At 50.4% G+C, this 26,920-nt stretch overlaps 1 protein-coding gene across 2 annotated transcripts in view; it reads right to left on the bottom strand.

The window, feature by feature from the left end:
- Nucleotides 1–2,544: 2,544 nt before the first annotated feature.
- The window catches only part of LOC128816506 (transmembrane protein 132D-like), a 200,982-nt gene continuing 176,606 nt past the window's right edge, over nucleotides 2,545–26,920 (bottom strand). For both annotated transcript variants that reach the window (XM_053994168.1, XM_053994169.1), the window contains 4 exons: nucleotides 12,937–13,142; nucleotides 10,872–11,145; nucleotides 9,283–9,474; nucleotides 2,545–5,577 (listed from right to left, as the gene is read on the bottom strand). In XM_053994168.1, the coding sequence (XP_053850143.1) occupies nucleotides 4,402–5,577; nucleotides 9,283–9,474; nucleotides 10,872–11,145; nucleotides 12,937–13,142 (1,848 nt within the window). In that variant the 3' untranslated portion in view covers nucleotides 2,545–4,401. The remainder of the gene's footprint in view (nucleotides 5,578–9,282; nucleotides 9,475–10,871; nucleotides 11,146–12,936; nucleotides 13,143–26,920) is intronic.

Here is a 26,920-nt window from a genome sequence, read left to right as displayed (position 1 = left end):
CGAGCATCTCTGCTGGGGAGGGCTGCCAGCAGCACAGCTCTGATTTTTGGTGGCACTGGCAGAAGATGTGTGGCTGCAGCGCTCCAGGGCTGTGCAGGGATGGGCTCTGGCACCACAATGAACATGTAGAAATATGTGACAGAGTTCCCGGGCTTTCAGGACTAAATAAATTCATCTCTGGGAGTTTTTTTTAAATGCTCGAGGCATTTTCTAAACGCACCATTTGGCAGTGATAGCTCCTTCCCCGAGCTAATTCCTCAGTGATGCCTGCTGGACTTTGATCAATACCAACGTGAGTCCAGCCAGCTCTCTCTCCTCAGTGACACATGTGAAAGGCTCTTCCAGGCTGTACTACACGAGTCCTTTAGCTCTCACTAAGGAGCTTCCACAGCAGAACAGCCCCTGGGGCCACAGGAGACCGAGAGCTGGCAGTCTTGGAGAAACTGAGCAGACAGAGCTGAAGTGTCTCCGGGGTGCTCATTTCATTTACATCCCATTCATTACAGAAACGAGGTGTGAAAGTAGTTTCTAGAGCTACTCGGTGCAGGCTGCACATAGATTTAATTCCTCTTCTGGTTTTTAAAGTCAACTCCAGAGAAGTCTTGTTTCAAACCAATTATTTAGCTGCATTGCTCAGACTTTGAATTCACTGGTGTTAATGCAGCCGGGTCTAAACCATATATTTAGGACTGCTGAAGGGGAAGCTTTTATTTTAAAAGAAGAGGGTAAAGAACCAGCTTACCTGATTTATAGGACCATCGAGTTTCTACTCCTGATTGTATTCATGCATAAAGTCTCTAAAAAGAACCAAACTGTATCAGATAAATTTTCTTTTTTTTTTTTAAACATGCCTCAATCAGTCTACTCACAGGAAGAGAGACTCAAACATGAAAATAAGAGGCAACTGCAAAGAAGAAAACAATAAGGCAATTAATAACTCTCACAGGAGAGCGCTTGCTGTCAGCAGGGCTCTTTATCAGGTTCAAGAGATTGCAAGTGGGAGCCTGCAAAACATTGTGTGTGTGCTCACATAAACACCAGCACTGCTTTAATGATGATGATGCTGAGGAGGAGGATTTAGGCCCCACGTTTGCCAGCTGGGATCTCAGCTGATTGCCTGAAACACGAAATTCCTCCCTGGGATGCTCCAGGGTGCCGAGGGCTTTGCTCAGCAGAGTGGGCCCTGTGCAGGGCCAAAAGGGAATGTACACAACACCCCCTCCCAAAGATACACACGTGCAGAAATCCCTACAGGGAGTTGATTATTCTGCTGTCAGCAGATTAATTAGAGTGTTTGCTTGCATACAGGTGGCCACAGGTCACTCTCAGGATCCTGCACAGTGGGGTTTTGCCACAGATTTGCAGTGACTCTGGGCACATCACCTCACCCTGGGTTCCCCAGGTCAGTAAGGAGCACACCTTGCTCAGAGCACTGTGAGGCCCCTGGAAGAGAGCACTCTGAACACTGCATTATTTATAGCACTGCCCCATGGATGATGGCCAGTTCCAGCTGCTGCATTCACCAGCAGCTCTGAGCAAGCACACGGGCACAGATCTGCATGTCAGGATGCCCAGGGCTGCAGCTGCAGGCTGTTTGTCCTCAGAGAACATTTCTGTGCTTTGTGCTACCAGAGGAACTTGCTGTTGTTTGCTCCTGTTCCCCAGAGGCCGCTGATGCAGGAATGTGGTTTAGCAGGGCAGCTCTGGGCAGAGCAGCTGTGCCAGGCTGCTCCCAGCTTGTACCTGCTCCTCCCAGGGAGGGGGACTGGCCACGAGCTGCCACACTGGGAAGGCAAACTCCCTCCTCTGCTCTGCTGGGCTCCAGACACACCTGGGCACTCTCACCCTGCCTGCCCCGCTGCAGACACCACGTCCTGGTGTGCAAAAAGCGCCCAGAACAGCCCCAGAGCTGGAGGCGAGGCTGGGCTGGACCTGCGGGGAGGCTGCCAGGCTTTGCTGCAGCACCGAGGCTGCTTCCCTCACCTGAGAGCTCAGCCAGAGCTTGTCTGGACCCTGCACTGTCCTGTCCTCAGCTGCAGCTGCTCCTGCACCGTGCTGTCACTGCTGCAGCTGCTCCTGCACCGTGCTGTCACTGCTGCACCCCGTCCTGCACTGGGTCACCCAAGCCTTGAGCAGAGATGCTGGAAGAAAGCAAAGACCATCTGATCTCCAAAGTACTGGGCACATTTGCTCTGTTTGCTCACCTACTCTCTTCAAATTGCCTTAAATGTGCATGGCCAAACGTGGATCCTCCCAGAGGAGAAAACCAGAAGCCCAACCCAGAAACTCACGTATGGGGCTTTCAGGCTAGAAAAAAAAAGCATGTGGATTTATTTGCAAATAGTTTCAAATCTTGGAAGGGTGGCTTGGTGCACGTACATTTGTAGCATAACACGTTGTTGGTGCTGCACAGTGTTCAGTTCTGTGAGTAGACTGTGCCTCCTGCATCCAGCAAAGGACTCATGCCTGTACTGCTGCCAGGCTCTCTCAGGGTAAACGTTCTGACAGCCAAAGGAGAGAGGCGTTCGGAGCAGGAAAAAAAGATGAAGCCACTAAAATGCAAATTTTATTCACAGTTGGCATGTTTATAAATATATATATTACATTCTTACAATCTACAGTACATTCTAAATATAGAGGGATTCAATCTAAGTGTTTGTGGGAGGGCGGGTGTGTATTAAACTGAGCAACCTAGATTCAATGATGGAAGACTTAACAAAAAGGGGGCAAGGACTTACTCCAGAAAATAAAGGGGAACTTGAAATATTTTTATATATCAAATCCATTACCTGGATTTTAGTTAGTGCTTTGGCACTTTGCCACTGGCCTTTGGAGGCTGCTGTTGGACCTCACAAGACATGTCCTGGTTTGAGGCTGGAGGGCACGTCGGGTCGGAAGGGTAATCACTGAAATCCTACTGTATGTACATCCTTATCAGAAGAAAACAGAAGATAATCATCACCCCTGGGAGAAACAAATGTTATCTGCTGAGTTTAGCTGTGCAGGGTTCAGTGTTGAGCGTGCAGCTCTCCCCTGTGACCTCCCAGTGCCCTCTAAATTCTGGGCTAAGGAGGGGGGCACAAGGAACTGGGCACCCCCACCTCCCCCTGGGGAGGGGATGGAGCAAGAGGCAGCTGCTGGTGGTGGCCAGTTCAGCACGTGGCACTGAGCCCAGGGACAGTGGCCAGCTTTGGGAAGGGGCAGCATGGAAGGGCAGGACAGAGTGGTACCAGCAGGGCTGTGCTCAGCAGAGCAGCCCTGGAGGAGTGAGAGGGGAGGGGAAAGGGAAAAGGGAAAAGGAAAGGGAAAAGGGAGAGGGGAAAGGGAAGGGGAAAAGGGGAAAGGGGAAATGGAAAAGGGAAAAGGGAAAAGGGAAAGGGGAAAGGGGAAGGGGAAAGGGGAAGGGGAAAAGGGGAAAGGGAAGGGGAAGAGGAAGAGGTAAAAGGGAAAAGGAAATGGGAAAGGACCACAGCTTCCAAGGCTGACTGATCTGGGAAGTGCCCTCAGGATACCAAATGGGGAGTCCAGGGAAAGGGCTGGGAATACAAATCCAAAACAGGACAATCGAACAAAGCGGGCTTTTAAAAATAGCTCATTCTCTCAAACTTTCCAAAAGACCTTCCTTAGTATGAGTGATAGTCTGAGTATAGATCATATCTTCTCCTATTTTACAAATTAAGAAATACCGAAAATTGGCTGGCAAAGTTAATTACCTTGGCATCTACTTAAAAAGAGAGTTTCAGTTTGCACTGTATCTGTGTATCCATTGTCAGTGCTTGGGAGGCAAACATGCTGGTTTGTAAACAGCCCAGTTACAACTTTATCCCCTCCAGACTCTTTGGAAACTCATGACTCCTCAGCTCTGGGAGCTGCTTCGTTCACACTGTTGGTTTTTGTCAGCTTTAAATTAATGTTCCTGGATGGATATTCTCTGCACGTGGCCTGAACGACACGCTCTTCTCATGGATCTATTTATTCTGAGACCAATCTTTTGCTTTTAACCAAAGCTTGCAATATTGAACAGTAGAGCTGTGTGAGCTTTGTAATATCCAAACTGCACCGGAGTTTGTTATATTTATTGATTTCCTGGGAAAGCACAAGAGAATGAGACCGTATTATTTTTCTAAGGTTTTTTTTTTTTCATGTTATCGTGTATCAAAAAACCACACACATCTCTCACTTCCATCTCTGAGCACAGAGAAGACTTGAATTTTAAGAGCTGTCCAGGATCTCTGCTCTCCCAGCTGCTTTTGGGTGGCTTCTTGGGGCTCCATTGAGTTATTATCCACCAGCTGATTCTTGCTAGAATACATGTTGCCCCACTACCCAAAATTAAAGGCAGAAGGTGAGTGAAAAACAAACAAACGAACAAACCAAACCAAAAAAGTCTTTTGTGTCTCACTACGCATTTTCGTGTAACCTCTCCATGTAGTTTTTAAGTTCTTTGCACTCGCCCAGGTCCATATCCTGGCAGACCCATTTAATGTCATCCTCATTACTCATCAAGATTGAGTTGACAGCTGGACACCCATCATCGGAGGCGATGGTGGTGAAGGTGGTGAATTTAACCCGTTTCCTCTTAGAGGTAGGAGAAGTGGTTGGTTCACTTTTCTGTTCTTTCCCTTCACTGAATGTGGACTCGGGAGACCTGAAAGACTGTCCGTTGATATTTTTGGTGGCAGTTGTGCTGAGGAGGTATTTGCTCTCCTCGTAGTCCACTCCTCTGTCAATGGCTGTGATCCGCTCATCTTGCTGGGACGAGAAGTTGATGTGATTCTCCAGCAGCTCTGTCCTGTTGCTCAGCCCAACCCAGTCATGAGAGTGGCTCATGCCCTCCTGCTCCTCAAAGGGAACTTGTTTGTTTCTGTACTTCAAAGCAAAAGTGACGCAGTTGATGAGGAACACCAGGATGGCCAGGCAGAAGACGCCCAGCAGGGCGTACATGCCGATCTCCAGGTCGCTGAGGCCCCGGGGTGTCTGCACCAGCTCGTTGTCCTCCGCGTCCCCGCCGTCCCTGGGCACGTCCACCTGCGCGGGGAAGCTCGTGAAGTCCACGGGCAGGTTCTGGCTGGCATCGTCCAGGAGGCTCTCTCTGTCCTCCTTCCTGCTCAGAACAGACCTGTGGGTGGTGGTGCCCCTGCCCTGCTCGTGGCCCATGGAGGAGCTGTAGTAGTGCCCATCCCCTTCCCCTCTCTCCTGCCAGGTGCCTTTGTGGCGCCGGTCGCCGGCGTGGTTCTCCAGGTGGACGCCAGCACCCCTGTGCTTGCTGTCACTGACGTTGGGGTTGGCATCGCTCTGCCCAAACTTGACTTTAATGCTGCCGCTCCCGACAGCCAGGATGCTCTTCCTTTTGGATTTCTGGCACGATTCACTGATCACCATCTCTACCTTCACCAGGGTGCCCTGGCCCTCGGTCTCGGCAGCAATCACAGGCCACTTGAATCTGGGGTCATGGTGGATGGAGACCACCTTCTCATCCAGAGAGGTGGCTGACAAGGAGAAGTCTTTGGAGTCATAAATATCCAGGGGCATGACAGATCCATCACTGAACTGGATCCAGCAGCTGATGGCTGCTTCCTGTAATACAGAAAACAAATACAGACCCACTCAGAGCGATCGTCGAGGGAAATGTGTTCTGTTCTGGTCTGTTCCCTCCTCCTCACGAGATCCATACACCACCAGTGATCAGAAAAGAAATAAACAGGGAGAGCAGTGGAATTAATATCTTGCCAAGACGTGAAGAGAAATACCAGTGTAAAACACTCGTTGATAATAAGATTGGTTTCCACAAAGGTGCTTAGAGGAGCCGTGTCCCCTGGGCTCTGCAGAATCTCCTTCAGCACCATAATAAATTGCATGTCAGGAAGCATTACCAGTGACTGAGATCATTTACTGTTGTATATTTACATTAAAAAACCCCAACGTTATTTCTAAACTGCTTAAAATACAAAGTCTCCTCTTATTACACACAGCACATGTTAAAAGATAGCTAACACAGCAAACGGGTCCACACAGGACTCCACACCTTCACTCCTTCATTTCTGTCCCTCAAATTAAATTAGCAGATTGCATGAGCAGAGGAAACCAATCAGTTGCTTCTTTAGAAAACGGCCAGGGCAATTTTTACGCTTGTTAGCAATTAAAAGCAAGACAATAATAAAGTTTAATCTTGTGTCACAGCAATGCAGATTGTGTACTCCAGTGTGCATGGAGGCTTTCACTGAATGCAAATGAATCCCACCTGGGTACTAAGAACATGCCTAATGCTGCAGCTCTCCTGGGATCCTTGACTTTTGGCTTCTAACTTGAAACATTTTCAAGTATTTTTAAATTTCAGAAAACATGTGCCCACCCATTTCTGAAAACCAGGTCCTCTAAGGACTCTCAAATGGCTATTGAAAATTGTTGTGCCACCTGAAAAAAATCTTTGTATTCATACATTGATCATTTACAGATAAAACTCAGGTTGCTCTCCTGGAATCTCATTCCTGCTTCTGATGGTCTGAGTTGCCCAGGTTGGGATATTTGCACTGGAGAATCCCCCCCAGACAGACCTGGCTCCATCAGTGGATTCTCCACTGTCTGAAATGAGCTTTTCTATGGTCAGAGTTGGGATCACCTTGCTGTGAGAGTTGCCAGACAGACAGACATCCAACCAACAAATTAACTTCTGAAAACCACGAATATAAAAGTCCTGTTTCTTTAAATAAGCAGCTTTTCATGCAGACAGTATTTACATTCTAACTCCATGTGTGTACAGAGAATAAACACACATGATTATCCTTTAAATTGCTCATACTACTAAGGCACCCACCTGTTCAGAGCATGGAGAATAAGCTTCCAGTCTTTTGGGACTGTATGGTGCATTATCTACTGGCCTGATTCCAAAATCCTCAGAGCCACAAAGCTCCCCCTGCTTCAATGGGAGATTTGCTTCTGTCTGTATTTCAGGCCAGAGCCCTAAGACTTTGCTGACACTGTCATAAATCCCAGCTTTGTGTTTATTAATCTTTGGCTGTTTCTTGAAGGCTGCATAGAATTTATGTCATCAACTCTCATCCTCCCACTGTGCTGCTTAAACCTGCATAATCATTTAATAATTTTGCATTGCCTTGCTTATAGGGACTGTGCTCTGGAAATCGTGTCCTGAGCAATGGAGGGACTCAGCTGCCTGTCAAAGCAGAGTCAGCCCTGCCACACTGGGGGGAACACGATTTCCTCTCTGCTTTAGTGTGCATCCCTGACTGCAGCCCTGCATGCAGAGAAGGACCTGGCCTATTGTAACTGCAGGGGAACCCGGGGGGAAGAAATGCTGATGTGGGACTCCAGCTCAGAAGCTGAATGATTTCTTTATTAGAACTATGCTATAACACATTCATATACTATTTACAGGAGATACTGAAACTACAAACCTGCTTTTCTAACTCCCATCTCTAACTCACAACTGGTGACCCTCTCTGAGAGCCCAGCCACAGGTGGGTTGGATTGATTGGATTGGGTTGGATTGGATTGGATTGGGTTGGGTTGGATTGGATTGGATTGGGTTGGATTGGATTGGATTGGGTTGGGTTGGATTGGATTGGATTGGGTTGGGTTGGGTTGGATTGGGTTGGGTTGGATTGGATTGGATTGGATTGGATTGGGTTGGATTGGATTGAATTGGATTGGATTGGGTTGGATTGGATTGGGTTGGATTGGATTGGATTGGATGGGATTGGATTGGGTTGGGTTGGATTGGATTGGGTTGGGTTGGATTGGGTTGAGATTGGGTTGGGTTGGGTTGGATTGGATTGGGTTGGATTGGATTGGGTTGGATTGGGTTGGATTGGATTGGGTTGGATTGGATTGGATTGGGTTGGATTGGGTTGGATTGGATTGGGTTGGATTGGGTTGGGTTGGGTTGGATTGGATTGGGTTGGGTTGGGTTGGATTGGGTTGGGTTGGGTTGGGTTGGATTGGATTGGATTGGCCACCAGGCTCAAACAATCCTCACCAGAATCCAACCAAGCAATGACCCCAGGGAAACAATTCTCCAAACACATTCCACATGGGAAAAACAAGGAGCAGAAATAGAAATTGTTTTCTCTTTCTTCTCTCTGTGCTCCTTTATAAAACATCTTGAAAGAGAAAAGAATGTACCTACCACAGTGTCCAGGCTCCCTTTCTGGGGACTGAAATGCCCGAGCTGGGCACACAGTGGGGCTGAGTGGCACCAAGCCCTGCTCCTGGGCTGGTCTCAGGGCACTGTGTTCAACCCCCCGTGCCATGGATGAGCTCACTGGCCTTCCCTCCACCTGCCTGGCATCCATTCCTTGGAACACTACACGAGAGCCTGATTTTTATCACCCTATAAAGACAGCAGCTCTGCTTTATTTCTCATCCTGCATTCCAAGGATAAAACCCATGATGAATTAAAGCACCTCAGCAGCTGGCCAAACTTCAAATGTGCATGCCATTTACCTTTAAAGCTCAAAACATGCTGAAGTGTTAAGAGCCCAGTGTATCCTTGATGAAAAGTCCCAGACTGATGGATTTGATTTGGAAAAAAAGTTTAAATTTCAAATGTGTACAGAAGCACAAGGACAAATACCAAGCAGGGACTGATGAGGACATGGCAAAGTCCAAAAGCCCTTGGTAACTCTTGGTTCCCTAATAAAGGAACTAAGAGTAATAAGGGAAAAAAATGGTTTATGAAATCATGAATCAGGAAATGAGTCAGTGCTGCTGATTCATATTCTAGTAATGAATCAGAACGAAAGGGATGCTCCCTGACTTCTTAAAGTGCTCACAGGAAGTGACTAAAGGAAGAAGAGTTTGGCACAACACGAGGCACTTTCTCATGCAGAGCTGGAATTAAGGGGATGATTTGGATACCTGTGGTGGGAAATTGAACGTGACAGGATATCCTGGCATCTGGTGGGTGCTGGATGGGACAGAAAAGGCACGTGTGTGTGTGTGTGTGTGTGTGTGTGTGTGTGTGTGTGTATGTGTGTAGGGGCACTGCTGGTGCTCAATTCTGACACATCACTGCCCGTTTTTTATGGGATCAGCCATGACAGGAGGGGTGCTTGGTGCCAGGGGCTGTTAAAACACAGTGCCATTTTTGTGAGAACTTTGTTTTTTTTTTTGTTTAGGACCCTTGATGGCCTTCAGGAAAGTCCCACAAACAGAATGTTTCATTAGCACACTGTTAGTAAAAATCTGCTCAATTCCAGCAGCTGGAAATGTCAGAGGCAGTGCCTCAGAGCAGCTCCTTCCACAGAGCCCAGCTGGGCAGCATACCTGCTTTGGGGACTGGAGCAGCTCCTGTGCCACTGCAGTTGCAAAGATGGCCCTGTTGCTCCCCGGGCTGAGCTGCAGAGAGAGGGACAGTCCTGTCACCAGCTGCACTCCCAGGTCAGTTATTGTCACCTTCTCGTCCAGGACTGTCACTGTCTTCTCAGCCAAGATGGCATCTGAAAGGGGGGACAGGATCTGGAAAGAAAAACTGAAGTTACCAACAACCATTTTGTAGAGCAGCACGTAAAATAACTGCACAGAACTAACGTAACCCAGGTAAGGGATGTTTATGGAAATGGGATTGCTCACAGAAGACACTATTAAAATATGATTAAAAAGAGCTACTCACATTTTGTAACTCTTCTGCAATAACAGGGGCCTTATAACACCTTCTACCTGTGCCACTGTAATCAGCTGTGCCACTCCCCTCTGCAAGGTGCCAACATCTGCTTCAGATGTGGAAACTGTCTGTGAATGTCACAACCACATCTGCCTCACACGTAGTAACTACTTGTAAATGTAATCTTCGTGTGAAATTTAAGTATTTGATTAATCCTCCTGTTTTGAGGTAGCATAAACATAATGTGGTCTGCAGATTTATATAAAATCCACTGAATAAATGGTATTTATTTCTATCCCGTGGAAAGGAAGGGTAATGTATTGCTACAATAACCTCTCATGGTACTGAATGCAGAATTGACAGAGAGAATTTGTTTTGGTTAAGAAAATACACACAGAGGTCAGTGCAGTGATACATGACATCCACGATGCTCATTAGCAAGCCAGTTGAATTTAATGATCCATACAGGGTACAGAGCAGTTTTGAAGCAGCTTTATAAGAGGTATTCTTTAAATATAACTTGCTCTCAGCTTTTTACCCTTGGATTTTTCTTTCCACAGTTTTATGTGCATTGGTTGGAGCACTGTAAATTCCAGAGCTTTAGAAAGGCATTGAGAAAATCTCTGCAGATTTTGCAGAAAATCAAAAATCTCTAATCTTGTTTCTCCAGCCTTGACAACTTTGTTATTGACAGGTGTGCTGGTTGTTTTCTGCTTTGACAGTTTGGGATAATAAGCATGTTTGGAGAGAGATTTTTTCCCTGTTCTAGTGTTTGTTAACACATATTCTATTTCAATATCACTGAAATAATCTCTCTCCCCATCTCCTTTTCCTTTTCTTTTAATTAATATTTAGATTAATATTCCAGTCTCACTTCCTTAACCAGCACTGGTTAATTTTCACTTTACCCTTTGCTCTGTCAGTGCAGGCTGGGAGAAGGCTGAGCTGCTCCAGCAGCTGCATGCCTTGTGATAACCCAAATCCTGGCTCCAGGTTCAAAAGTAGCCTTAGACAAAAATAATCAGAAAAAAGCCTCCCAATATGCAGGTTGGATTAAGTTAAATGAAGCTGCGATCTACTACACTTTGGGGCACCAGATAAGGAGAGAAAACCACCTCTGCCATGTCTAGTTCCTGCTTCCATTCTGCCCCGTCCAGGAGCTGATGGCTGCAGGTTTGTCCTTAACGCTGGATCACCCATTGCCAGGGAGGGGAGAAGAGGGAGGAACAGAGCACACCAGTGATCTCCCTACCTGAATCGTGGTCATCCCCAGCTCCAGCCCAACCAGCACCTGCCCATCCTGCAGCCGGGCGATCCTGGGCTCCTCCACCTGCATGAAGTCCCTGACCAGGTGGGTGATGTCCAGCTGCCAGTCCGAGCCCAGCAGGTAGCTGAGCTGGGCCCCGGGCTGCGGGGGCTCAGCCACGAACTGCGTCAGCACCCTGACCATGGCGTGCTGGTACTGCAGGGTGCAGCCCCTGCCCCTGCGCTCCTCCTCGTCCTCGTCATCGCTGTCCCTGGCCGGCCTGCCGACAACAACAGCGACGAGTTCAGCTGTGCTGGAGAGCTGCAACGGAGAGCTGCAGCAGAGAGCTGCTACAGAGCTGCAACGGAGAGCTGCAGCAGAGAGCTGCAGCAGAGAGCTGCTACAGAGCTGCTACAGAGCTGCAGCAGAGAGCTGCAATTCCAGCTGCAGCAGAGAGCTGCTACAGAGCTGCTACAGAGCTGCAACGGAGAGCTGCAACAGAGAGCTGCTACAGAGCTGTAACAGAGAGCTGCTACTGAGAGCTGCAACTCCAGCTGCAACAGAGCTGCTACAGAGAGCTGCTACAGAGCTGCTACAGAGCTGCAGCAGAGAGCTGCTACTGAGAGCTGCAACTCCAGCTGCAACAGAGCTGCTACAGAGAGCTGCTACAGAGCTGCTACAGAGCTGCAGCAGAGAGCTGCTACAGAGCTGCAACAGAGAGCTGCTACAGAGAGCTGCTACAGAGAGCTGCTACAGAGCTGCTACAGAGCTGCAGCAGAGAGCTGCTACAGAGCTGCTACAGAGCTGCAACAGAGAGCTGCAATTCCAGCTGCAGCAGAGAGCTGCTACAGAGCTGCAGCAGAGAGCTGCTACTGAGAGCTGCAACTCCAGCTGCAACAGAGAGCTGCTACAGAGCTGCAACAGAGAGCTGCAGCAGAGAGCTGCAGCAGAGAGCTGCAGCAGAGAGCTGCTACAGAGCTGCTACAGAGCTGCAGCAGAGAGCTGCAATTCCAGCTGCAACAGAGAGCTGCTACAGAGAGCTGCAACTCCAGCTGCAGCAGAGAGCTGCTACAGAGCTGCAACAGAGAGCTGCAATTCCAGCTGCAGCAGAGAGCTGCTACAGAGAGCTGCTGCTGACCTCACTCTGCAGCCTGCTGGCGGGACCAGCTGCTTCCTTCAGGTTCTCCCTCTTTTATCCTGTTTCCCGTGTTCGCAACTCAAAACCAGCACTTGAGACCATCAGCTGGCCTCCCAGCTTTGCCACCACACTGTCCTCCCCAAGCATCTTCCATTGTTTTCCATGTCAAGTCCTTGCTTTCGGGACCTTCACACTTCTTTTCTTTCTGGATCTTCCCATAAACATCTTTGTGTTGCCATGGAAATCTCCTCTGCACCTACACACACATCCCTCTCTGTACAGTACAATTTGAAATCGCATCTCCACCAAAATGTCTTTTCTCTGATGCTAACAGAAACCTGTAATAAATGTCTTCATTTGCAGGTGGCAATACCAAGTACCTACTTTATCAACCTGCTCCTCTTGTTCTTAATAACACTGACAACAGATGCAGGCAGTTCCGACCTGCTTCATCCATCCTCTGTCCTGCGGGCACTGACAGTGTCTGAAAGCTCTTACTGGGGCACAGATCAGTGCCACTGCAGCCCCAGGGCTGTGACACAGCCGTGTGCTAATGGTGACCACTGGCAATGGGTCCAGGAGCTGCCAGGACCTGTGAGCAGGCTGGAGACCGAGCAGCCCTGCCAGAGCTGCCTCTTGCTGATGTCTCCTTGCTGCCTCATGCCTGATCCTGCCTACCTTGACCAACTGGCTCTTCCCATCTCAGTCATTAGTGCTACAAAAGGAAATTGATTTCCAATCTAGGTTCATGCAACCTGCAGCTTCCATTTCCCTTAGAAGTCCAGTGCAGGAGCCTATTGAATAAATGTCTGGTGACCTTCAAATTTACAGCAGAATTGCATTAAGGCCAAATGAGCATGTTCAGATCCACTGGCCCTGACAGGTCCCTGGCAAGTGCACAGCCCAGAATGAACATCCTCTAATGAAACCTACCTCTTATTAGAGATGATGGGGACTCTCCAGCCCTTGATCTGATTTAGTTCTGTGTCAGAGACCTCTATCTGCAGCGGGAGACGAGGAATCCAGACTGTCATTTCTAAAGGGGCACTCAGATGCTGGTAAGTAAAATTAACTACGACATTCACTTTGCCTTTCATTTCCTTCCCGTTGACAAAGACATAGTCACATCTGTCAGAAACCTGAAAATAAAAAGGAGAAGGAAAAAAAAAATTAATGAGTCTCTGCACTAATTATAAAGTTCACCACATGCTGGGTAAGTGAGTGGGAGGGAGAGAAAGGATCTAGGTTTGAACTAGCTCCAGGTTCAGAGGACAACTAGGAGTAACAAGAAAGGTGCCTGGTGTGCCCTTAATAGCCTGTGTAATTCAGCACCATTTCCAGAGGCTGGCTTTTCCTGCTATAAACAGCTCTAGTATAATCTAAGATAAGGGAACAGCTTTTTTTTTTTGGTCCTTAATTCCCACTCCAGCAGTAGCATAGACCTCGGATCATGGCAGGGAGAGAAGGTTCCTCTCCTCTCCCCAGAGCTCAGACTCCCCATCCTCCTGCTCTGCCCTGGGTGCAGCCCACAGACCCCCCTCACCTGGGAGGAGCAGGTGAGTGCCTGCAGACAGAACTGAGAGTCCCAGATCTCTCTAGTCAACCCCAGAACGGGACAGAGCTCTTCAAGAGTCCTGTCACAGGTACCAGGAGTGAATGGGGCGCTCACAACCAAACCTCCTGCCAGGGAAGAGCTCAGGGCTGTCCCTGGCACAGCTTCAGCCCTGCTGCCAGCCTGGCAGAGGCCTTACAGAGCCCTGGAGCAGCAGCCAGCCCCCATGTCCCTTCATTTATCACCTGCAGCTCTGGACATCAATATTGCAGAGAGTTACTAAATCTCACTCAAGCAATTTAGCAGCTACTGCAAGGATCTAGGTGAGCTGACAGGACCTGTTCATTACAGTTAGTTAAAATATATGAGTAAATGTACACGTCAAATAATTTATTAACTACCACTTTACCGTGCTGATGATCTGAAGGAATGATCTATTAGAACCCTGAACTCTTTTCACAATCCATTACCAGCCAGACCTTCTACTCCATTCCATCAATGTATTTAATATTTCTCACTCTGGAATGTATAGTCTCGTCCTTGTCTGAATTTAATGTCATTTTCTACTTTTCTGTTTAAATGCTGAATGAATTTAAATCACCAGCTTTTGCAGGATAACTGGCATTCCTAATATTATTATCTTTAAATAACAACAAGCCCCTCACAGACAGATCCATGGCAAATGCATTTCCATCCTGGCTTGTCTGAGCCTAGGTGACACACCAAAAAAAGGTTATCATGGCTCTTCAATGTCTCCCTTCCAAGCCCTGCCTGTTTTAAGGTCAAACTCTTGAGTTGCTGTTGGTTTCAGCTGGAAGCTAAGGAGTTTGTCTACAGGCACATTTATGGTTTTTGTGTCTCATGCAAGCCTGTTTTACACCAGCTCCTAACAGCTCCCGTCAGGATCCAGTCTCAGTGTGCTGCACAGCAAGGAAATGCAGCTGCTGTGAGAAAACCCCTGAAACACGAGGGGAGGAGCTCAGAGCAGGCAGCCGGGCACAGACAGGTCCCAGGGCACTGGTGTTACACCCGCTCCCTCCCAGTGCTGAGCCCAGCTGGCCTGAGCTGAGGGAGAGGAGCCCTGCCAAGGGCCTGGGAGCAGCTCGGTGTGAGCTGCAGGGGAGGCTGCAGGGGAAGCTGCAGCACAGCACAGCCCAGCCCAGATAGCCCAGCCCAGCCCAGCCCAGCCCAGCCCAGCCCAGCTCAGCACAGCCCAGCACAGCCCAGCCCAGCCCAGCCCAGCTCAGCACAGCCCAGCTCAGCCCAGCCCATCCCAGCCCAGATAGCACAGCCCAGCCCAGCCCATCCCAGCTCAGCCCAGCCCAGCCCAGCTCAGCCCAGCCCAGACAGCCCAGCTCAGCCCAGCCCAGCTCAGCCCAGCCCAGCCCATCCCAGCTCAGCCCAGCCCAGCTCAGCTCAGCCCAGCTCAGCTCAGCCCAGCCCAGCCCAGCCCAGCTCAGCACAGCCCAGCCCAGCTCAGCCCAGCCCATCCCAGCCCAGATAGCACAGCCCAGCCCAGCCCATCCCAGCTCAGCCCAGCCCAGCCCAGCTCAGCCCAGCCCAGACAGCCCAGCTCAGCCCAGCCCAGCTCAGCCCAGCCCAGCCCATCCCAGCTCAGCCCAGCCCAGCTCAGCTCAGCCCAGCCCAGCCCAGCTCAGCCCAGCCCATCCCAGCTCAGCCCAGCCCAGCTCAGCACAGCCCAGCTCAGCTCAGCTCAGCCCAGCCCAGCCCTGCCCAGCCCAGCTCAGCCCCTCAGCCTGGCACGGATCCCAGCCCCTTTCCTTTCCCATAAACTCCCCCGAGGGGGTGTGGGGTGCCCCCAGCCCTGCCCTGCCCGCTGGCCTCAGCGCAGGGCTGAGCACCAAACCAGGACAAAACACACCAGGGCAGCCCTGCAGGTGCCCTGGTGCCAGGAGTGCTCCGGGAGCTCTGCCCTGGCCCAGCACAGCTCCCGGGAGCTCAGCAGTGATGGCCTGCAGGGCTGCAGCAGCCTGGGCACACACAGCCGTTCCAGAAAGCCACTGAACACTTTGGAAAATGCAGCAGGAGCTGCAAAGGGACCGGGGGAAGGTGGGTGATTCGTGGGGAAAACCAATCTGTTTTCTTCCCAAAATCCAGGGACCACTCTCATCTTCATCTCTCATTTCCCCCTCCTCCTGCCTTTGAGCTCTGATATCTCAGGGATGCCAACTCCAGCTTTCAGGAAAGGCGACAAGGGCTCAAGAGAGAAAAAGCAGATTTTCTTTTCCTGCTAATGGACTGCTGGAATACATCTCTGTGTTGTGGCCACTGTAATTCAAGGACATTATAATGCCATTAAACCCTTCTGGTGCAGTGCTCCCTTGCTGAAGCTTTTCTAGGCTTTGTGTCACTGGAGCTTTTCACACACCTGCACCGAGCTGACTTCCATTAATTAAGGGAGACTGTACTTAGCGTTCACAAGATGCTCCAGAAATTCTCTCAGTGCAGGGGGCTTTCATCTCTTGAGGGACTGAGCTTTGAATGGCTTTTTTTGGGCATGAACTTGGTGGGTTATAAAAGTGCTTTGGGCTTCTTTTGGCTCCTGCAGGTGCCTCTCTTTTTCTTCCACCAGTGAAGCGCTCAGGCAGCTTCCTCTGAGTCTCACACACACACACACACACGTGTGTGTGACACCGAGTGACACTCCCTGGGGGCAGAGGTCTGGCGCACACTGCCAGCACAGCCAGAGGCAGCAATGCCATCTCCACGTGCTCCGTGTCAGAGCAAACACACGCTGCTGGCACGCTGGTGCAGCTCAGTCACTGCTACAGAACGAGCAGAGGGCACTGGATGCAAGCCCTCTGAAACTCCCCAGCTTCTGTGCGCTCTTGGGGTGTGATCACACACCAGAGAAATCACTTTTTATTAACCTCTCTCTCCTCTTCTAGTTCACATCATCTGTGGAATAAAACACTAAACTCTTGCACCAGCCTGGGGAGTGTCGCTGTCGAGCAGGACGGGAACAGGGAACTCCAGATCAGAAGGCAAAGAAAATGAGCTCTGATTTATTTCAAATGCACCGCTCTAGATACAGAGAACATCGTGCAGACTAATTTCATTGGTCTTAGAGTGAAAACATCCCACACCATTGGTGGGCAGTGAATGATGCACAGTGGCAGAGCATATCTATAAACAATGTGAATAACAAGGTAGATTAGAGAATTATTTACATTCTTTCCCAACTGTTTCCCAGGGTCTTGCCTGGTTAGAAAACCTTTCTCTTTCTCTCTGACTGAGCTGAGAATATCCACAGGGGAGAACGTGGGAAGCAGCAAAAAGGCCCCTGACAAATCCCACACGGTCCCTGCCACACCGACCTCCTGCACCCAGCTCTCCAGTGAACATTGTTCCCATCCCTTTCCTAAAAGGATTTCACTGCTTTTCCCACTCCCTTTGTGCGCAGGCTGTCTGTGGGAGATCTGAATTTGTGGCTGACATTCCTCTGGTCCCATAAAACTTGTGTCAGCTTTTGGCTGAACAGAATCCAAAGCCCCAGTGGGAGGCAGGGAAAGGGGAAATGTACATCCTAGCTCCCAGAAGAGGTACCCAGAACCTTGCTGTTAGCTCTCAGAAATACCTGAACAGTCTTTCCCCACCTCATTAGCATTGGTAAATTCCCATGGGATAACAGCAAAGCCCTCACAGGAAACTGCCTTCCTGCTACAGTAATTATGTTGGAACTCTTACGAAGTCACAGCTAATAAGTCTTTGAAAATAAAATGTATCTTGGGCTGTGATGTCTGTGCATCTCAAGGGTGGCCAGTTGGGAAGGTAAGCCTCTGGTATTTCCCCATAAAAATCGGTATTTTGGAATCACTCTGTGACTCTGTCCCCATCCATGTCCTGTAAACGATCCTTCCCCCTATATACAGAGTGCTCTCTGTATATAATGCACACTTCAAACACAGCCCTGCCACCGTGGCAAGCTCATGGGATCTCCTCTGATTTAGCACTGCACACATTTTCCTTGGTCTACCAGCATAAATGGGGATATTCAGTAACGTAAGTTATGATAATGAGCCCTGCCTAAATCACTGCTGTCAGAAGAAGAATGGGGGAGTCTCTGCTAACCATTAAAAATGAATGAGGAGGGAAATAAATAAGCAAAAGCAGCTCATTTGAGCTATAAAAGACTTCAGAACACAAGCTGTGTACCAAGGTACAAAAGGATGAGGCCATTATTAGCCCTATAAGTCACTTATAAATGACTCGGGGGAGGCAGAATCACCTTTAATCAGCCGTGCTTAACCCGGGTCAGCGGGACCGCCCGGGGCTGCTGAGCCCGGCCTAAAGCTGGGATCAGTCAGTAACTCCGGTGGGGCTCAGGGCTGGGATCAGTCAGTAACTCCGGACTGGGATCAGTCACTGCGGACTGGGGGTCACTCACTCCGTTGTGGGGTCACTCACTCCGGGCTGGGGTCACTCACTCTGTTCTAGGGTCACTCACTCTGTTCTGGGGTCACTCTCTCCGTTCTGGGGTCACTCACTCCAGTCTGGGGTCACTCTCTCCAGTCTGGGGTCACTCTCTCCGTTCTAGGGTCACTGTCTCCGTTCTAGGGTCACTCTCTCCGTTCTAGGGTCACTCTCTCCAGTCTGGTGTCACTCTCTCCGGTGTGGGGTCACTCTCTCCGTTCTGGGGTCACTCTCTCCATTCTGGGGTCACTCTCTCCGGTGTGGGGTCACTCTCTCCGTTGTGGGGTCACTCTCTCCGTTCTAGGGTCACTCTCTCCGTTCTGGGGTCACTCTCTCCGGTGTGGGGTCACTCTCTCCGTTCTGGGGTCACTCTCTCCGTTCTAGGGTCACTCTCTCCAGTCTGGTGTCACTCTCTCCGGTGTGGGGTCACTCTCTCCGGTGTGGGGTCACTCTCTCCATTCTGGGGTCACTCACTCCGGTGTGGGGTCACTCACTCCGGGCTGGGGTCACTCACTCCAGTCTGGGGTCACTCACTCCGGTGTGGGGTCACTCTCTCCGTTCTAGGGTCACTCTCTCCGTTCTGGGGTCACTCTCTCCGGTGTGGGGTCACTCTCTCCGGTGTGGGGTCACTCTCTCCATTCTGGGGTCACTCTCTCCGTTCTGGGGTCACTCTCTCCGTTCTAGGGTCACTCTCTCCGTTCTGGGGTCACTCTCTCCGTTCTGGGGTCACTCTCTCCAGTCTGGGGTCACTCTCTCCGGGCTGGGGTCACTCACTCCAGTCTGGGGTCACTCACTCCGGTGTGGGGTCACTCTCTCCGTTCTGGGGTCACTCTCTCCGTTCTAGGGTCACTCTCTCCATTCTGGGGTCACTCTCTCCGTTCTGGGGTCACTCTCTCCGTTCTGGGGTCACTCACTCCGTTGTGGGGTCACTCTCTCCATTCTGGGGTCACTCTCTCCGTTCTGGGGTCACTCTCTCCAGTCTGGGGTCACTCTCTCCGGGCTGGGGTCACTCTCTCCAGTCTGGGGTCACTCTCTCCATTCTGGGGTCACTCACTCCAGTCTGGGGTCACTCTCTCCAGTCTGGGGTCACTCTCTCCGTTCTGGGGTCACTCACTCCAGTCTGGGGTCACTCTCTCCGTTCTGGGGTCACTCTCTCCGTTCTAGGGTCACTCTCTCCATTCTGGGGTCACTCTCTCCGTTCTAGGGTCACTCTCTCCGTTCTGGGGTCACTCTCCGCTGGGGCTGCAGGCTCAGCCCCGAGCCCCGCACTCCCCTGACAGGACCCGTCCCCGCCGGCCTTCCCGGGGCACGGGAAGGGATCTCCGTCCCCAAAGGCTGGCGGCGCTGGAGCGGTGCAAAACCACCCTGAGGCTGCTGGAAGGAGGGAGGAGCCCTGCACAGCTGCTCGCAGGACAATTGCTGCACCTCCGGGGCTGCAGAGCGAGGACCCTGCGAGGATTCTTCTCCTGAGCCCCGGGAAGAAACAGTGGATGCGAACGGGCAGCCAGCGAGGGGCGGGATGCTCCTGCTGCTCCCGGTGACCGCAGGGCCAGCAGGGCAAACGCCCCGAGCTGCTGGAGCAGGGCTGGCCTGGCCTGAGCCTAGCACCAAAGCTTTCCCCATTGCGTGGGATTTACACTGAATAAGGTCTTAATTTTAAATATTTTGAATTTTAACTGTCAGGCTTGAAGTGTCTGCCAAAATCTGAAAATACCCTTTCAAAGGTGATAGATGATAGAACAAGGGGGAATGGTTTTAAACTGAAAGAGGGCATGATATTAGATATTAGGAAGAAATTCCTCCCTGGGAGGGTGGGCAGGCCTGGCACAGGTGCCCAGAGCAGCTGTGGCTGCCCCTGGATCCCTGGCAGTGCCCCAGGCCAGGCTGGCCAGGGCTGGGAGCAGCTGGGACAGTGGCAGTGTCCCTGCCAGGGCAGGGGTGGCACACTGGTGATGTCCCTCCCAGCCCAAACCATCCCATGTCCTATGAAACCAGAGCTGCGCCCCCAAGACCCCACAGCTCCTCGGCCGTCCCAGCTGGCTCTGTGACCTCGTCTGTCTTAGAGGAGGTGTCAAGTGACCCACCCCAGCTCTGCAGACTGGGAAAAACCAGAGGGTGCTCTGGATTTGGGAAGTCCACACCTTCAGACCTCAACACGGTTCTGCGGAGGTTTTCCTATTGCAGCAGGGCACCAAAACACCCTGCACCCACTGCAGCTGCCTTTTCTGCCAGACACAAACACCTCCCGTAGCTTCCAAGGGTCTTGTTTGCTGCCAGGCTTTAACAGTGGCATGAGGCAAGCCCACCTAGCACTGCTATAAATAGATATTAGCAGAGACCTGTGCACATGAAAAATGGTTTTTACTGCACTAATCCACCTGAAGCATCTCGTAGAGCATATTGATTAAGAGAACTCCGATACCAATTAATTTCTGAGAAATATTTTGGTTTTCTCTGCAGCTTTGTGGCAAACATCAATATATTATCCTCAGCCGAATATACTCGAGTGAAACACGCAATGGGACATTTTAAAAGGACTTACAATTCTGGGCAAACATCCAATTGGAGCTGCAAGTGTAATAGTTCCTTTGTGGTCTGACACAACTCCCTGTGTGTTGGTGTTACCGACTGAAAAATCCCCTCATTAACAGCCTCTCCTCAGGAATCACCTTTTGCTTTTTTAAATCAAGATTTGGCAGATAAAACTTCAGTGGGTTTTTCCTTTCCATGTTTCTCTTGCCCATTTCCACTACTAAGAGCAGTCAGTTTCTCCCCGTGCAGTGGATTTGCACAGATTTTACACATTTTCTGGGGCTGTAGTGAGAGAAGAGCAGCTTCTGCCCAGCCCTTTGTGAGCACATCTTTAAGTCTCTGTACACTCTGTCCTGCCCTGTGATTTATTTCTGTCCATGGGCTGCCTTTTAAGAGCTTTTCCCCTCTGATCACCGAGCTGAGACCAGCCAGGGCCACCTGATGTGTCCCTGGTGCTGAGTGTCCCCTCACTCTGCCGTGGCACTGGCAGTCGAGCTGCCTGGAGGATGAATGCTGCATCTCAGCAGGGCTTGCAAGACACCTACATTTGCTTTCATTTTTGGGTCACGAAATTCAGTTTCATTTCAATTTCAAATGATTAAAATTATGTAAAAATACCACAACATCAAGGAAAAAGTTATTTTAAAATGAAAAAAATCAAAACATTTCATTTTGGAAATGTCAAAACAAGTTGTTTCCTTGACACAACAAGAACCTGGTAGCATCCTTTTCTTCTTTTTTTTCTTCTGTCAGAGATGGAACTCCAAGGAAATTAGCATCATTTCACGAAGCTGCTTTACAGGACTACAAATTCTGACTGAATAAACCATGCCAAACTTTCCCCAATAAGCCTTAATCAACTGGGGCCACAAATCAAAACAAAATCATCACGATGAAACTCTGCTCAGTTGAGATCCAGTCTCCTGGAAGCCGTGGTACCTTTGGCACAGTGAATGTGCTATTCCCACGTGCAGGAAGGGACAGAGAGGCACAGAACCACTTTGCACAAGCCTGGCATTGATTCCCAGCTCCCTCACACACTTACTAGCTGGCTGGGTGTAATTTATTGAGATCAATCCTCTGAAGGATACTGAAGTGTTAAACTCCCACTGAACTCCAGGGGAGTTTGGTGGTTAAACCTCTCTAAGAATCTGGCCTTTAACCTCCCTTTGATGTACCTGTAAAATAAGAATCCCATCCCTTGTTTCACAGGAATTCTGCAGAGCCTGATGTGTAAGAAACAAGGAAGAGCTCAGGTGCTGGACTTACACAGCTGCATCTTTCTGTTGATAAAATCTCTGTGCAGTTTTTTTGGGCCAGCCAAAAAAGACCTCCCCACCTGCAGCAGCTGCTGCTGGGGGCAGGGGCAGCTCTGGGGGTGCAGCTCTGTCCAGGGCACACCCAGAGAATCCAAAGGGCCTCCTTCCCTCCTGCTGTTCCCCACTCTTGCTGCCACAGCCACCCCCCTCTCATTTGCTGTGGGCTGGGCTGCAGTTCCTGCTTTCCAGCTGGACAAGGAGGCTCCCTGCCCACCTGCAGCTCGGGATGCTCAGGGAGCACAGGACCCAGCCAGCTCCGTGTCTGCTCCTGGGAATCAGGGACAGGGATGGCAGCAGAGCCTGAGCCAGGCTGGCACTGCCTGAGGAGCTGCCAGTGGACTCAGCCTGCCTCGTGCTTTAGATTTTAGGAGCCACAATTGTTTGTAATCAACGTGACAACACTTTCTTGCTCCTGTCAATGAAGTTCCATCTTCCTCTTTGTGGATCTGGAGGCCACGAGAGCTGTGCATCACCCACTGCAGCCACACCAGCAAAGCAGGGGGATGAGGAACACAGCCAGCCCCCCAAGCTTCTCACCACTGAACTGAGAATGGCATTTCTGCCCCCAGCAGGAAAGCTTAAAGAGCAGTAATGACAACAGGACAACTTTGCTTCACGCTCGTGAAAGGGAGGCTGCTCACCTGTCTCTGGGCAATAAATAGCTGATGTCCAAGGGAAGCAGAGCTGATGAACAGTGTGACAGATCCAATGGACTGAACACAAACCAGGCTGCAAAGGGGACAGTCAGAGCCTCAGATTGGTCAGTGAAGCAGCAGGGAGGACAGGAAGGTAATTAATCCACACAGCCTGGAACAGCCAGCTCTAGGGGCTGTGTGTGAGACCCCTGCCCATGGGAGCAGCTGGGAGCAGAACGCCTGCAGGACCAGTCTGAGCAAAGCCAGGTGTTTCCTGTAATCCCTGTGCTCTCCCAGGGCAGCTGAAGGACCTCAGGAACTGCTGCTTCTCCCCAGAAGCAGAGCAGTCCCAGCTCTGCCTGGCTGTCCCAGCAGGTTGGGGCTGGAGCGCTCCCACAGCCCACGGGCACGGGGAGCTCACACCCAGACTGGCCAAACCCCACACCTGAGGCTTCACAGGGCATTTGTGACCCAGCCAAGAAATGAAACCCCAGATCCCAGGGCTCTCCTCCCAGCAGGGCCCCATTGCTCAAACCAGAGCAGACCCTGCTGTAACAGAACCCCAGAATCTCCTGAACTGCAAGGCACCCACAGGGATCAGCACAGCTCCTGGCCCTGCACAGGACAGCCCCAGGAATCCCAGAGAAGAGCTCTCCTGTGGGATCCCCACACTTCTGCCACTGCCATGGCTCCAGCAGAGTGGGACCTTTTCTCTTTTTGTCTGCCCAGGGCAGGCGTGAGTGGGGCTGTCTGCGTGTGTGCCACACTTGCACAGCCCCCGTTCCCCTGGCTCTGCTGGCACTGCCACCACGCACAACACAGCCGTGTTAACTTTACAGGGAGCCTCTCTTTGTAAAGAACTCCTCTTGTCCTCCTCCTTGCCCTGAGCCTCCCCGAGCCGTTCCTCAGTGTCCCCTCTGTCAGACTCTGTCAGACTGTGCGGGGCAGCTCTGCCTCACCACGGAGCTCAGCTGCCTCTGACACAGGCGCTGCTTTCCCGGGGCTGGCTGGGACAGCGAGGCCACCACCCTGTGCTGAGCAGGGTGCACTGAGGCTCCTCTGCACATCCATGGACTGCAGCTCCTCCACACGCCCTGTGTTCATTCCCAGTGACATTCATTTTCTCTCTGTTAGACAAAAAGAACATCCTCCTTTAAAGGGTTTTCATAACTTTATGGAAAATTGCTTCAAACCAAATAAAATATAAAAACTCTTTTGCATCAACTGATGAAAAAAGAAATTACCACCCTTGTTGTAGTTTTATGCATGACTGCTATTAAACTTTGGTCCAACAAACCAACAGCTGTTGGTTTTCTTTGTAAAGAAAAAGAAACAGAGAAGCTGGCTTAAAATGCTCTTTCTTTAAGGCTGTAAGAGAAGTGTAAATTCTTCCAGACCGTTCTGGACTTCTAAATTAGTTAGAAAAAAGCACTGGGCTGATATATTCTCTGCCTCCTCGGATTCACTCATCTTTCATCTCCATCACTGCATTGCAGACTAGAAGCGTCGCTCTTTTTTTGACAACATTCTCGTTTTTCCAGCTTCCAAGAAATCTCTAGACAGGGATTGTCAGTTCCAATTATGCAGCTCGTGCTTCAGCAACAGGTGGTTACCAAGGGCCCAGGAAGAACATTTCACCTTTTGCAAAGGGATGGCAGAGCCTGGCACACCAGGGCAGGCACATGGCACGGGAGGAGCTGGTGCTGGTGGCCCTTTGCCAAGCCCTCCCAACACACCTGCAAGGGCACCTGGGCTGGCTGTGGGCACAGGGATGCTGGGGCTGAGGGATCTGTGGAGGTTTACAGAGCCAGCTGAGCACTGCAAGCTCGGAGCTGGGAGATGTGGAGCTGAATTGTGCAGGCACAGCTCCACATCTCCCTCCAGGCACCACTGGGCAGATTCACCAGCCTGGGCATCTCTGTGCCACAGGCCACGGCAGGGCACACGCCAGGGGCAGGGCACGGCCCCAGCCCTGCAGCAGCAGACTGCTCTGGATGCTCAAGGATGCAGTCTTTAGGAGAGCCAAGTTCCACCCATCAGGGGTGACGTCCCTTTGGCTCTGGAAAGCTTTGGGGCTACCCCAAAGAGCCACACGTCTTCCCTCAAACAGGAACAGTCCTGGGATTTTAACCTCTGTCCAAACAGAGATGGGTCACACATCAGATTTAATGATGTGGCCCAAGCCAAGCACGAGACCAGACCTCCACAGACTTAAAGGAGATGAGAGCTGCACAGAAGTGACTGAAAAGCCCCTGCAGGGAGAAGAGAATGCCAGGATGAAAGGAGAGGAGGAGTTTGAACTCCTCAGTGCACTCAGACTTCAGTGTCCCACAAGCCCAGATCTGCAGGCACCAACCTGAGCTGAGCCATTCTCAGCTGGCACGGAACAGAACAATGCCCAAACGCTGCTGAAATCACTTGTGTAACTCAGACACCACCCCAGCAAGGGCACTGCCTTTCAGCCACTGCAGCACAGCCAAGAGGAGATGAAATAAATACGCTTAGCAATGGCAGGCTTTGGAGCTACAAGGACAAAGAGATTTCCATCTTGGTAACAGGAGCACTTCAAAGAGTTTTAAGGATCCAGTCCTCTTTCTGCCACAGAGTTTGCTCAGGAAAAGTCTAATTCTGCTCCTCTGGCAAGTGTTCAGATACCCAACATCACAACTTAGGAAAAAAAAGGAAAAATCTGTTGCAATATACATATACTCATGCATACACGCGGGCTCTGGAAAGTTGGCCAACACTTTGAAGTGACGGGGGAAAAATAATGCAACAGCAAAGTATGAAAAATTTCTGAAAGAGTCCTACGCCTTTTTAAGCCAAGAATCACTTGCAGAGAAGCATAAATAAGCAGGGCTGTGCTCCAAGAGCAGCCACAGCACACAAGTGCCAGATGAAAGCTGCCACCAGCCAACACGGACAGGCTGGAGAGCCAGAGAATGTTCCCCAACCCTCCCTGGCTGTGACAGTGACGCCAGAGTTTGCCCTGCAGTGGGACAGAGAACCCTTCCCCACCGGAGCAGAGGGTGGGGACAGCAGCAGGGAGGGGATTCCTGTCCTCTCCTGACCACCAACACACCTCTCCTCCCCCAGGTGCCCGTCTGTGGGGTTCCATGAGAGCAGGGACGGCTCTGGGCACTGAGTGTGCCACAGTGGCACCCGACTGCAGCCTGGGCAGCAGCTCTGCTCCCAGCAGGCTGGAAGGGAGCTCCCGTCCTCATTCCACACACCTCCCACCCTCTGCAGAGCCCTCTGCTCGCCCTTCACTCTACAACCCTGAGCAAGCCCCTCGTGAGGGGCTGAGCTGAGCCCAGGCTGCTCCAGCCTCTCCCTGGGGACAGAAATCATCCAAACCCACTTGCTCCCCGCTGTGAACAGGGGTCATTATTTTGACAAATTAGTTAAATCTCTCTCAGTCAGCAACGAGGACCCTGAATTATTCAACATGCATCCGTCTTTTTCCCTCACAAAAGTGGCCTGTGAAGCAATAAGTGTATTTCACTTGAACCACTTGTGAAAGATGTAAGACAGTTTGGGTTCACTCCAATGCCCCTTGAAGTCAATGCGAGCCTTTCATTTAATTTTCATTTAATTAATTTCATTAAATTTGCAGATGATGCCAAGCTGGGAGGGGTTAGAAGTTCTCTGGAGAACAAGCTTAGAATTCAAAATGATCTTCATAGTGTTGAAAACTATCTGAAATAAATAGATGAGATTGAAGAAAGGTAAGGGCAAAGTACAAAGCTGGGTAGAAACAATTAAGTGCAGCATGGGGAAGATTGGCCTGGTGACATCAGTGCAGAAAAGGATTTGAACTAGACAGGATCTGACTCAAAACTCTCCAGCTCTGGGGACCACTGAGGACTGGAGATGATAATTAACCACTGCAGTAACATTTCAGATCTGCTCAGACAAATGACTTTCAAGAATGTTTCCCATTGCTGGAAGTGCTGCTCCTTTCACCTCAGCTGGAAAATTCCAGTGATTTTTACACCTTATAGTGAGATAAGGGATGCACAGCTTTTCCTGTCTGTAGTCCAGGCATGCCATCTACAAGAAATGCAGGTTTTCTGGGTAAAAAAGGACACAAGTATTTCATCTTTGCTCCTCAGATTCAATATTGATCACAAAAGCAAAAGCAGGCCCTGTTGTACTGGGAAATGTGTTTTGCACAGCACCAGAGGCAGAAGAAGCCAGCCCTGGGTCATCCTCCCCTCACAGCTCCCTGAGCCTCCAGGGGGACAGAGCAGGCTGTGCTCAGCACCCTTCCTCATCACAGCAGTGCACTGAAGTTTCCCAATTTATGTTGCTGGTATGCAGTTAAGTAAGTTTGCAGTGCACAGAGTAAATATTACTTCAAACTCCCTTCTTCCCTTCTCAGATGTGAGAAAATGCTAAAGATACTATTCCCACCTGTATTTATAGCATTAGTTGTGAAGCAT

The sequence above is a fragment of the Vidua macroura genome, chromosome 18, assembly GCF_024509145.1.
Source record: "Vidua macroura isolate BioBank_ID:100142 chromosome 18, ASM2450914v1, whole genome shotgun sequence".
Lineage (NCBI taxonomy): Eukaryota > Metazoa > Chordata > Aves > Passeriformes > Viduidae > Vidua > Vidua macroura.
The sequence above is the reverse complement of the archived record's forward strand: the minus strand, read 5'-3'. Positions and strand labels throughout refer to the sequence as shown.